The 12222-nt window shown below is 36.6% G+C and overlaps 1 protein-coding gene across 1 annotated transcript; it reads left to right on the top strand.

Moving 5' to 3' along the window:
* Positions 1 to 9684: 9684 nt before the first annotated feature.
* LOC126786017 (dirigent protein 25-like) lies at positions 9685 to 10741 on the top strand. The gene has a single exon (XM_050511717.1). It carries the CDS (start codon positions 9685 to 9687, stop codon positions 10570 to 10572), a length of 888 nt encoding a protein of 295 aa, XP_050367674.1. The 3' UTR covers positions 10573 to 10741.
* The last annotated feature ends 1481 nt before the right edge of the window (positions 10742 to 12222 follow it).

Below are 12222 nucleotides of genomic sequence, written 5' to 3'. Positions count from 1 at the left end.
CATAACACATAGATACTCTCGAAATCACACAAAGACATGTCACGGCATAAACTAAAATCATAGAACTACAAACCTAAAATCGAAACTTTATATAATTTGAAACAAGTAACTATCTTATAGACAAAATTGAAACAAGTTTACAATGACCAAAACACATACACAACCAAGAACAAGAAAAACCAAAAACCGAAATAAACATAGAGAGAATCATGGTTACACTTTATCAATCAAGCGATCTCACAAGGTGTAGCCGTGGCTTTCCAAGGGGATGAAACCTCTTCACAAGCGTGCTTGAAGGCTAAGGATTGGTGGAGAATGGTGGAATCGGTTTTAGGATTTCTTGGATGGGTGAGTATGAAATTTGGTAGAGCTTTGGCTAGTATGTGCACAAGGTTGATGATATGTTTCTGTGGAATTGAGGTGCTATATATAGAGGAAGAAACCCAAGGGAGGATGGCCACAAAGTCCACAAAGTTGAAACCAAATTGGTTGAGGTTTCCTAGATTCGGCAGATTTGACCTTTGTCCCTTGTTGTGGCCATAACTTTCTCTAGAAAATAGATATTGAGATGATTCCAACTGGCAATTTCAACTAGACGTCCGTGGCTTTTCATCCATATAAGGTACATTTTCTCAATCATTTTGAGCTGTCCAGGGGAGCCCGTCAAAGATGGATGATCTGCACTGCAGAATTCTGATTTCTATAAGGATTGCATATCTTTTGCATTAATTACATATCTTCTTCCTCCTTTATTGCTGATTTCTTTTGCACAAATTTCTTCCTTTGAATTAGGGAGGCAGCAAAAGTCTTAATTGTTGCAGCCATGTTTGATTTTTCTTACCTCTCCTCAATAAATTTGCTGCATGCCTTCTTTGACATTCTTTGGTGCTGGGATTTATGGACATTCTGATATATATTTGTGCTCTATTTGCAGGAGGAACAAAGTCCCAAGTTTCCCTCATAGCCCTTGGATCAAAAGCAAATCAATGGCTGAGATAATTCCGCCGAGTTCACTGGACCTCCGATCAATGATTCAGTCATATCTCTCTGTAGGAATAAGATATTGATTTGATTCCAAATCCTACAGAAACTAGACTCAAATACCTTTATTTCCATATAAAGTAGGTCTTCTAACTCGATCGGAGCTATCCAGGGGAGCCCGTCGAAGATGGACTACGAATATTGACAGCATTTTGATTCTTGAATGGATTGGGCTTTTAAGTGTATTTTCTTCTCTTTCCTTGTGGAACTAGGATTGCTTTCCTTCTCCAACATGGATTTGTATTTCCTAATAAGAATAAGTATGTTAGAAACAAAGAAATACACAAGGATGAATCCTACTCGAACAATGAAGCATATCTCAACAAGGATTCTTAACACTTAGCACGATTTGATCATCAATTCATTCATAATTGATATAAGCTCTACCTAGACACTTATTCATACAAAAGAAACTAAAACATACTAAATAAGAGGTAACAAAGAGTAAGAATAGGGCATAATCACATTAAGAATGTCACACTTTGTGCTCCTATCAACAACCCCACACTTAAGCTTTGCTAGTCCCTTAGCAAATAATAGAAAAGGGAAACAAAAACATAAAACAAAAATCAAAACAACTAAACTAATGACTCAACTATAATGCCTTCAACATTTTGTCTCAACGATCTTCAAACTCATAGCATCAAGAATAACACTTAATCGAAATAGATAGAATGAATTCAATGGTTAATAAACATGAGATCTCGCATAACAAGTAAGACATGGCAGAAACATAGGTGATTGTAAGCTCAACATGTTCAAAACAAGTTCAAATTCAACTCACAAGGGATATGCACTCCAAATATTTTCTCTCAAGAACATGGCATATGCTTAAAAGCTTTTCACACATAAGAGTTATAAACACATAGTGAATTCGAAAACCTCATGAAAGATACCAATCATATGCACAAATGAACCCTAACCATATGCTTACTCATGAAACAAACTCCACAGATCAAGAGCTACTCATTTTAAGAATCATGCGGATCTTTATAAAAGGTAGGCTTAGGCTCGGTAAGGATATGATTTATTTAGGTAAAAGGAATCACAAAGGTCATCCTCAAGACTTAGCAGAGCAATAATCATCCACCTTATGTCGCCATACTCCATAAAACAAGAGCCAATTTTATCATGTTGGCTCATTCTTCACTCTAAACGTTGTGAAAACGAACAAAGGCTAAAGTACAACATTATTGAGCCTTCAACAAATATATCACAACTCCAAATTCACATCAAACATAGCTATGCCGTAACTTCTTTGTATATATATATATTTTTTTTCTTTCAAGTCGTGTTCATGTATTTTTTGCTTTTTCTTCTCACGACACCTTTCTATTTTTTTTCATTCTTTTCACCCTTTTTCATACGGAAAAAATACATACATAGCACAACCCCACACTTGAATCGAATCATCAGTCCATATTAACATCCAACAATCGGCTCGGCCAAGTCTTAAAGAGAAGGGTAGAGATACAACTATACTAAGCAAGGATATTAACATGTTGGTAATGAAATAAAAGGCTTAACATAGGCTCAAAGGGGTTTATATTAAGGTGTCCCAAGCAGGGCTCAAATAAGGCATACGGCTTTTTCGTTTAAGTGGTGGAATCCTAAAAAGATCCGACAATCATTTTCAAAATCAGAGTATATTATGATAAAAGTTTCGAAAGTTTCACAAAGTAAGTTCTAGCATTCTCTAGTTCATTGCAATTCTATGGCATATGAATTGATCAAAATAGATGTAATGAGGTCATATAGCCAAGAAATGATAGATTAAAATCTCCAAAGAAAGGCACATATATGGCTCGAAACTCACATAGGTTACATGAATTCAAACAAGTAGGGAACATGCTCATTTTGTACCTAAGTTTCAAAATCCTCATCTACTACATGTTCGTATAAAATCTACACATTGATTAACCATCAAATAGCAATTAAGTTCAATTTCCAATCTTGTGATCATCTTTCAACCAATAATTCAAAGATCAACTCATCCTAGACAGTTAAAGGCATACCTAAGACTCAAAACAAAACAAAACAAAAAATACCAACAAATTTTTTTTTATGACTCTAACATGTAAACCTTCCCCCACACTCGAATCATGCATTGTCTTCAATGAATGTCAAAATAAATAATGCAATGAAAGACAAAAGCATAGTGGAAGCAAACAAAGACACAAAAATAAAAACATGAGAAAAAGATGAGAAATGCTCCCCCATGGCGCGGTCCAACAGCTTGCATTCCATGCTTCATAACGTTTGAAAATAATCTCCGAACAGTAAGACAACAGTGGGAATTGAAAGCTGATATTCTAGCTTTCCAAGCATATAAAGTACGTTTGCTAACTCCAAATGAGGAGAAAGTTATGCCCCTGCAAATTTGTCACGTAAAACAGGTTCATAAAATAAAAAACTGGAATGACCTTTACCTCTTTGTACCTGATTTCCGTTGACTTAAACAGCCGGAATGGACAAGTGGCCTGAATGAAAGTTGAAGATAACACAACCAGCTTTCAATCCATATATGGCACGACTGCCCAGTTAGGCCGGAAGTGCTCCCTATTTTTCCGTTTCCGGACTGTAACTGCACGCGTTCTGAATTTCTGACACGACCTTGCTGCCTTCCAATTGCAACTGGGAGTGATGTTGACCTCTAAATCTAGTTCTGTAAAAAGATACAGAAACTAGACTCAAATACCTTTGTTTCCATATAAAGTACATATTCCAACTCCCTTTGAGCTAGGAGATACAGTCTGCCGAAGTCGACGGACTGTTTCTGCCAGATTCTGTTGAACGAAAATTTTTGGATCTTCTTCACGTTTTCTCGAAAACTAATTGACACAAACACAAAACACATCAAAAAGAAAAAAAAAATTTCAATAAATAGAAAAGAAAACAAATTGGGTTGCCTCCCAACAAGCGCTTAAGTTTAAAGTCTAATAGTTTAGACCGAGTTTTCCTTTCAATCATTTTGTAGGTGACACATTATGGGGTTTCTCCTCTGCCATTTTGGTGTCCAACCTTGTAGTATATTCTCGAGCTCATTGTTGGTCACTTCACTATAAACCTGTAGAATCTCAATTAAAATCATTAGTGAAAGTGAGAACTTACCAAACATAACATAGGACGTGAGGTCCTTAAGAGACTATGTTCCTCTAGCCATATGATATTCCGTGGAATTTAAAATGCCACATGAATGAGATGCAAAATGAATGCAATTAGAATAAATAATGAAGATGCAATGCAAAAGTTAGAGAATAACAATTAGGAAGTCATTGATATATACAAGTCACACACATGTCAAAAGTCATTAAATTATAATAAGCACATGTTAAGGGAAAAAAACTAGCTTAACAACTAATCCAACAAATTGTCAAATCTTATGTTTAAGTTCGTTTTAATTTCTCAACTTAAAAACCTAAGAAAGTACACACAATTATAATTATTATATGTTACAACCAAATAAGATAAGGATTCACAAGTTAGTTCTTTAAGTTTACAAAGTTCACACAATTCACAAGTTCTTTTTGCTATTTCAATGATTGAATGAACGACTGATTCTAACTTGTAAACCGAGGTGGACGTCCGGCCTAAGTATGAATGTCTAGACACAAGATCAAGTCTTTGTTTCAGAAGACCGTATAGCTCAATTAGAGATAGTGAACATGGTAGGACTTATTTGTTGAACTACGGAGAGCGAACTCCCTATCGACTCCATCACTGAGATGTATGTCAGTCAATAGTTCTCTGAGATCCAATTTTGGTCCCATGCACCAGGGTAATAAAAGAGCATGCCTCTTACTCAGCTGGACTTAAACTTGGGTGTTAGACAATTCTCCAAGTGTTAATAAAAGCCGCCCTCAACCTCATGCAAAAACTTTGGAAGAAAACATGAGGGGTTGAGGCTAATATTAACAAAAGGGACTTTACCTATTCCGTTCGATTTACAACCTACAACAATCATTCATTAATCATAAAAAATAACAACCTAAGATAAAATTAGTATATATTAGAACAAAGTAAGAAAAAAAAATATACAAATTTACAATATGAACAGTGAATTTGAAATTAAAAGATTGGGATCCATAATGATGGATCCCCGGCAACGGCGCCATTTGATCGGTTCGATTACTCGAGATCAATATTAACCCTGTAAGCATCGTTAGTAGTATAAAGTAAGAGGGTATCGTTCACAAACCGGGGATCCAACCAGGGCATAGAATCACAAAAATTTAACAACGAATTCATAAGACTTTGAGGATTTTGGGATATATTTCGGATTAAACATAAAATAAACCTAAACTAATATATACATGTGATCAACCAACCAACACATAATACATTACCAAAACAAATCATACAAAGCTAACGAAAATTAGATTCTAGTCCTCCTTTAACAGTCTTGCAGAGACACTATCATGAATAACTAAGGTTGGATCATGCAATTAGGGTCCTAAGCAGTAACCTAAACACATAGACACTTAACACATTCGATTCATTCCAAGCGGTCTTAATCGAAATCTAACATACTTATCCTACGATGCAACTTCAAAGCCATGCATATTGAATTCATTAAGCATGTCACCTACTTAACCCCCAATCATGCAATTTCGAAAATCACATAGAAAAGATAAACATGTTCATAGCATAAGTCATAAATCCAAGAACCTAAATATCACGCTACAAGCGTATACATAACACATAGATACTCTCGAAATCACACAAAGACATGTCACGGCATAAACTAAAATCATAGAACTACAAACCTAAAATCGAAACTTTATATAATTTGAAACAAGTAACTATCTTATAGACAAAATTGAAACAAGTTTACAATGACCAAAACACATACACAACCAAGAACAAGAAAAACCAAAAACCGAAATAAACATAGAGAGAATCATGGTTACACTTTATCAATCAAGCGATCTCACAAGGTGTAGCCGTGGCTTTCCAAGGGGATGAAACCTCTTCACAAGCGTGCTTGAAGGCTAAGGATTGGTGGAGAATGGTGGAATCGGTTTTAGGATTTCTTGGATGGGTGAGTATGAAATTTGGTAGAGCTTTGGCTAGTATGTGCACAAGGTTGATGATATGTTTCTGTGGAATTGAGGTGCTATATATAGAGGAAGAAACCCAAGGGAGGATGGCCACAAAGTCCACAAAGTTGAAACCAAATTGGTTGAGGTTTCCTAGATTCGGCAGATTTGACCTTTGTCCCTTGTTGTGGCCATAACTTTCTCTAGAAAATAGATATTGAGATGATTCCAACTGGCAATTTCAACTAGACGTCCGTGGCTTTTCATCCATATAAGGTACATTTTCTCAATCATTTTGAGCTGTCCAGGGGAGCCCGTCAAAGATGGATGATCTGCACTGCAGAATTCTGATTTCTATAAGGATTGCATATCTTTTGCATTAATTACATATCTTCTTCCTCCTTTATTGCTGATTTCTTTTGCACAAATTTCTTCCTTTGAATTAGGGAGGCAGCAAAAGTCTTAATTGTTGCAGCCATGTTTGATTTTTCTTACCTCTCCTCATTAAATTTGCTGCATGCCTTCTTTGACATTCTTTGGTGCTGGGATTTATGGACATTCTGATATATATTTGTGCTCTATTTGCAGGAGGAACAAAGTCCCAAGTTTCCCTCATAGCCCTTGGATCAAAAGCAAATCAATGGCTGAGATAATTCCGCCGAGTTCACTGGACCTCCGATCAATGATTCAGTCATATCTCTCTGTAGGAATAAGATATTGATTTGATTCCAAATCTTACAGAAACTAGACTCAAATACCTTTATTTCCATATAAAGTAGGTCTTCTAACTCGATCGGAGCTATCCAGGGGAGACCGTCGAAGATGGACTACGAATATTGACAGCATTTTGATTCTTGAATGGATTGGGCTTTTAAGTGTATTTTCTTCTCTTTCCTTGTGGAACTAGGATTGCTTTCCTTCTCCAACATGGATTTGTATTTCCTAATAAGAATAAGTATGTTAGAAACAAAGAAATACACAAGGATGAATCCTACTCGAACAATGAAGCATATCTCAACAAGGATTCTTAACACTTAGCACGATTTGATCATCAATTCATTCATAATTGATATAAGCTCTACCTAGACACTTATTCATACAAAAGAAACTAAAACATACTAAATAAGAGGTAACAAAGAGTAAGAATAGGGCATAATCACATTAAGAATGTCACACTTTGTGCTCCTATCACTATTCCCCCATTATTTTTGCGAAAGACACATTGAATGTGACAAATCAGAATATGTCCAGTTTCGTAGGTCAACTTCAATGAGACCTACAAGACAGCTCGCTCGATGAAATATGGTAAAATTAGTACCGTTGGAAAGGTCTATATGTCTACTTTCCAGGGATACTGACCATTTGTTTATAGCTATCATATTGAGTGAGTTATGGCCGTTTTAGCAAAGTAGGACAGTTCTGTCCGGAAATTTGCAAGTCAGTCAACTTCGACAGAGCATTGTGAACTGCTCCGATCGGATTAGGTTGTGAGCTTTATGTAATTGGAAAGCCACGGGTTTCTACTTTCCAGAACATTCGCTGATACCTATTTTGACGAAGAAGTTATGGCCGTTTAAGTGAGTTAAGATCATTCTATCCGAGAATCTGATTTTCATTGCAAACTCTTGTTTTGAGTTGTTATGCAATCTTGTTTCCTAACATCTAAGTTTGGCTAAGTATAGCATGTATGATCTAAAGATGTGTGGCTAGATTAATGGTTAATCATTAGCCCTAAACTACATTTGAGAAGCATGTAATGAACGTTGTATACGTTGTTCTTTGTACTCCATGATTATGGCACTAATCAGGGGGAGTTGTTTCGTAGACTTCAGGTGGAGTCTACCTCACATGATCCTATCAAATGTAGACGGTGCGTTGTGCTCTTTTTCCCTTCGATCAAGCTTTTGTTTTTACCCAAGAGGTTTTTATTTTACTTGACAAGGTTTTTACCGAAGTAACGATCTGTGCACCATGCAACCTAGGCAAGCGACACAAGGGAGAGTATTCCGGGAGAATTATTATTCTACCCTTATGTGTGTCTTAGCCTAAATAGGTTTCCTGTTATGAGATATATAACATCTCCGTAATAGATTAGGACTCTGAATCCTACGGGATTGTGGTTTTGTAATGCCCATATATAAGCCCCCATATCATTCAATAATACAGAATTATTTTATCCTGAAACACTATTATATTTGTATTTTGAAATTGTGGAGGATTATTGGAATTTTTCTTGAATTTCAAAATACAAATATTATTTTGAGTAACCTTAAATTCTGAAGTTGCACATCCGTTTTATTCCTAAAGTATTTCGTGGGTGTTACAAAAGCTAATCATTACTCTTATTTATATATATTTATCATGTTCATAATATTTATGTGGGGGTTATAGTGGTTACAAATTATTTATTTCATTGTAACTTCTCTTTTATCTTTATGAGTTACAAACTCAAACTTCCACTTCTATATAATCTTGACATCTCTTTCATTTCAATATATACATACACACAATAAACACATTCTATTTTTTATAGTTAAATTTCTCTTAGTTGTTTTCCTATCATGCCAAAGGAAGAACCAAGTAAATCTGGAATCTGAGTCTGTGAGTGTACGCTTACGAGGATCAACAGTTATTGTACTCTGTAGGGTAAACGCCTTAAACTTGCTACACCGAGACATTATAATTGAGGGGCGAAATCTACTCTTAAAGATAGTGTTTACACGCATTGACCTTAAACATCCATTCATTCAAGTGTTAGTTACAAGCCTCGTTGATCAAAGATAAATATTCATATTATATTATTTTCTTTTGATTTCGACTTAATAATTACTAATATCATTTGTTAATAATATTTTGTATTTCCATGTTTTTGTAGGAGACGAAATCTTGGTGACTAGAGGCGCATCTATCAACCAAATTTCCTATGCTCCGTAAAGATATATCGAAACTGAAATATATTTGGTTACCGTTGAACCTATAGTTTCATGTTGTCAGTATTTTATTAATATAATATGAGTAGACATTCTAGTTGTTTTTTTTTAACTTTAGTGCTGAATACCAAATCGTACTTCCTTCTTTTGCAACATTAGATCCAGCCCAAATTTAACAACTATCAACCAAAACCAAATCCTACTGTCAATGACTTTTTTTTTTGGCAGATGAGAACCGAACCTTGATTAGTTGATCCAACGTAATCTTAGTACCATTCTCAAGAAGCCTAATAACTAATATGATAGATACCAAGAGTTATCTTGGATCTATTCTACATGGATGCATCAAAAGTTAACGTTCCATGATTCATAAACCTTTACATAGACTGTTATGATTGTTAAATGATACTTTATATATGGTCTGAGTTCATTAGGTTTACATTCAGAAGACACCCACATTCTGCTATACAAAGTTCCAAGTTCCAACCAATGCACCAATATACCAGAACTGCAAGCTGGTCCACCTGCTCCATTTTCATCACTTTAACTAGACAGATTCTTGAAACCATAGTATATAAAGCAAAGCATACCATGTTAATTTTCATCAAATTAAACCTCCTCAAAGATATTCATCATCGGAATTAGCTTCACGTACTCTTGCCTTCCAAAGCCTCATGGCAACCCAAAAATCAACTTCTCTGCTCCTCAAGGCCATAACATGCCTATTCATTCTAGCTCTTGCAATTACACACACCACCTCAGCCAGAGTCCTTGATGAGGAAGATGACACACCTCAGACCCAAGTACCTGTTTCCACCGTACCTCCTCCTGTGGTCGGTGCCACATCAGCCAGCCCGAGCGCAACGGTGGCCAATGGAGAGTCCGGCCATCTTTCATTCTTTCTGCATGATATAATCGGTGGGACTAACCCTTCAGCCATAGCTGTGACTGGCATTGTGACCAACCCAGCTGGTAATGGCCAAGTTCCCTTTGCTAAACCTAATGGAGCAGTTCTCCAAGGCGACAATGGCATTCCACAAAACAGCAACAACAATGGGATCATCAACAATAACAACGTCCCCTTCTTCACAGGCCTCGGAGGAAACATCAACAACAACCTCAGACAAAATAACAACAACTTCATTGGCGGGAACAACGGGTTCCCCGTTCTGAACGGGGCCCAACTCCAACCAGGGCAGTCGCTTCAGAAGCTCATGTTCGGCACACTCACCGTCTTTGATGATGAGCTCACTGAAGGCCACGAGCTTGGCTCTGGCTTGTTAGGCAAGGCACAAGGATTTTACGTCGCAAGTTCTATAGATGGGAGCAGCCAGACCATTGCTTTCACTGCAATGTTTGAGAGTGGTGGATATGCTGATAGCCTCACATTCTTTGGGGTACACAGAATGGCTGCTTCTGAGTCTCATCTTGCAGTTATGGGAGGGACGGGGAAGTACTTGAATGCAAAAGGGTATGCTTTGGTTAAGACCATGAATGGAGTGAATCAGCAAAATACTGATGGAGTTGATACTGTTCTTCAGTGTACTGTGTATCTTAGCTAGCTACTAGTGTCTGCCTTCACTCTTGAGGTTTTATAAGCTGTTGTAATGTGTGTGTTTGCTATTTCATTTCATCTCTCTATGAATCAGTGTGAGACATCCTTGTGACTTAAACTGCAGAAGTGATCGATTGTATACACAAGTACTCAGGTGCTTAATTTTCTTTCATATATATGGGTCTCAATTGTCTTAAGCACTAGCTCCAAACTAGCCAGATAGCTTTCTAGGTTGTTTGGGTAATCCTCGAATTCATTAGTTGAATGGATTACAATCTTGGGTTCATAATTCCATTGATATTATATCTTGCTCGATCACTTTTCAGCAAAATTCAAAGGGAAGAAAAAACAGAAATTCGATTCAGCATTATTTGATTGGTCGATCCGCAAATAAGAATAATCTAAGCTTTAGTTGAGAGTTCCCCTTTTGAGCTAGAAATGGGAAGTTCGTAAATGGAAATATAGATAGCAAAACAGAGTTTATCTTTCCGGAAGCAGAAGAGAAAAGTAAATTGAAACTTCGACCTGACCCAGCCAGTACCCTTATCCAATTGAGTTTTTAAATTAGGGAATACTTGTAGCAGGCGCATATATAGCTCGAATCCAAGTAATCTAACAACTACAGGCTAGAAGTGGAGTCGATCGATAGGATGGCTAACAGTTACCTGCACTGCATATATACAGGCAACCTTTTTACTTGTTCCACGTGTTCAAATCATTGTGTAAACTGTTTCCTCTTCAAGTCAAGACACCTTGCTTTTTGGAAAAATTCTAGTATACATCAATGTATGCTATACATCCCACATCCGACGGTCGATATTGTTTTATGAGTGGGGTCAAAAAAATAATATCCGTTGTCAACCGTTGGATGTGGGATGTATAACATACATTGATGTATACTAGATTAACCCACTATTCCAAAATGTATTTTGAAACTAAGTGAAAATTGTAAGAACAATGCATGACTTATGCTCCACTCTAAATTTTGGTGACTTTAGTTCCGGAAAAATCAAAACGATACATGAACTTTTACTCTAGACATAAGATAACATACATGTCGTAATATCTCCGGTTAATTAGTGTGTTTTCCGTTAGAATTTAAAGGGTGAATAGGTCAATCCTTAAATATATTAATTATATTTTTTTATATGAATAATTAATGGGGTAAGAAATATAAAAGAAAAAAAATTGTTTCCGTTTCTTTTCTCCCCAAGTTCTCAACCCAGCAAACCTAGCTAAGGAATGAACCAATAAATCTCATGGCTTTGTATATATGGATCGACATAGCCGAACAACCAATTCAGCTCTTCCCGAACCAACTCAATCTAACCTGCACTTGCTCCTCAACTTTTAAATCTCTGGGGCCTAGCTACCCTCTTTAGGCCATTGTTCGTATCGATCTACATGAGCTAATTAGTCGTTGAGATCTACATAAGGGTCATCATTTGGCCAGTGGGCCTAAAAGCCAGTGGGTGGCCTTGGGTAGCCCAGCCGGTCAAAGCTCAATCAAATCCTGGCCCTATGGGTATAAGGCCGGGTAGAGGTCGAAGGTTCAAAACCAAGGCTCGGCCCGTTCAAGTCCGATCAAAAGCTCGTACAAAGCCCATTCATTTTTAAAATTAATAATTTTATATGTATTTATTTGTTGTATATGTTA

This window comes from Argentina anserina, chromosome 3 (assembly GCF_933775445.1).
Source record: "Argentina anserina chromosome 3, drPotAnse1.1, whole genome shotgun sequence".
Classification (NCBI taxonomy): Eukaryota; Viridiplantae; Streptophyta; class Magnoliopsida; order Rosales; family Rosaceae; genus Argentina; species Argentina anserina.
The sequence above is the reverse complement of the archived record's forward strand: the minus strand, read 5'-3'. Positions and strand labels throughout refer to the sequence as shown.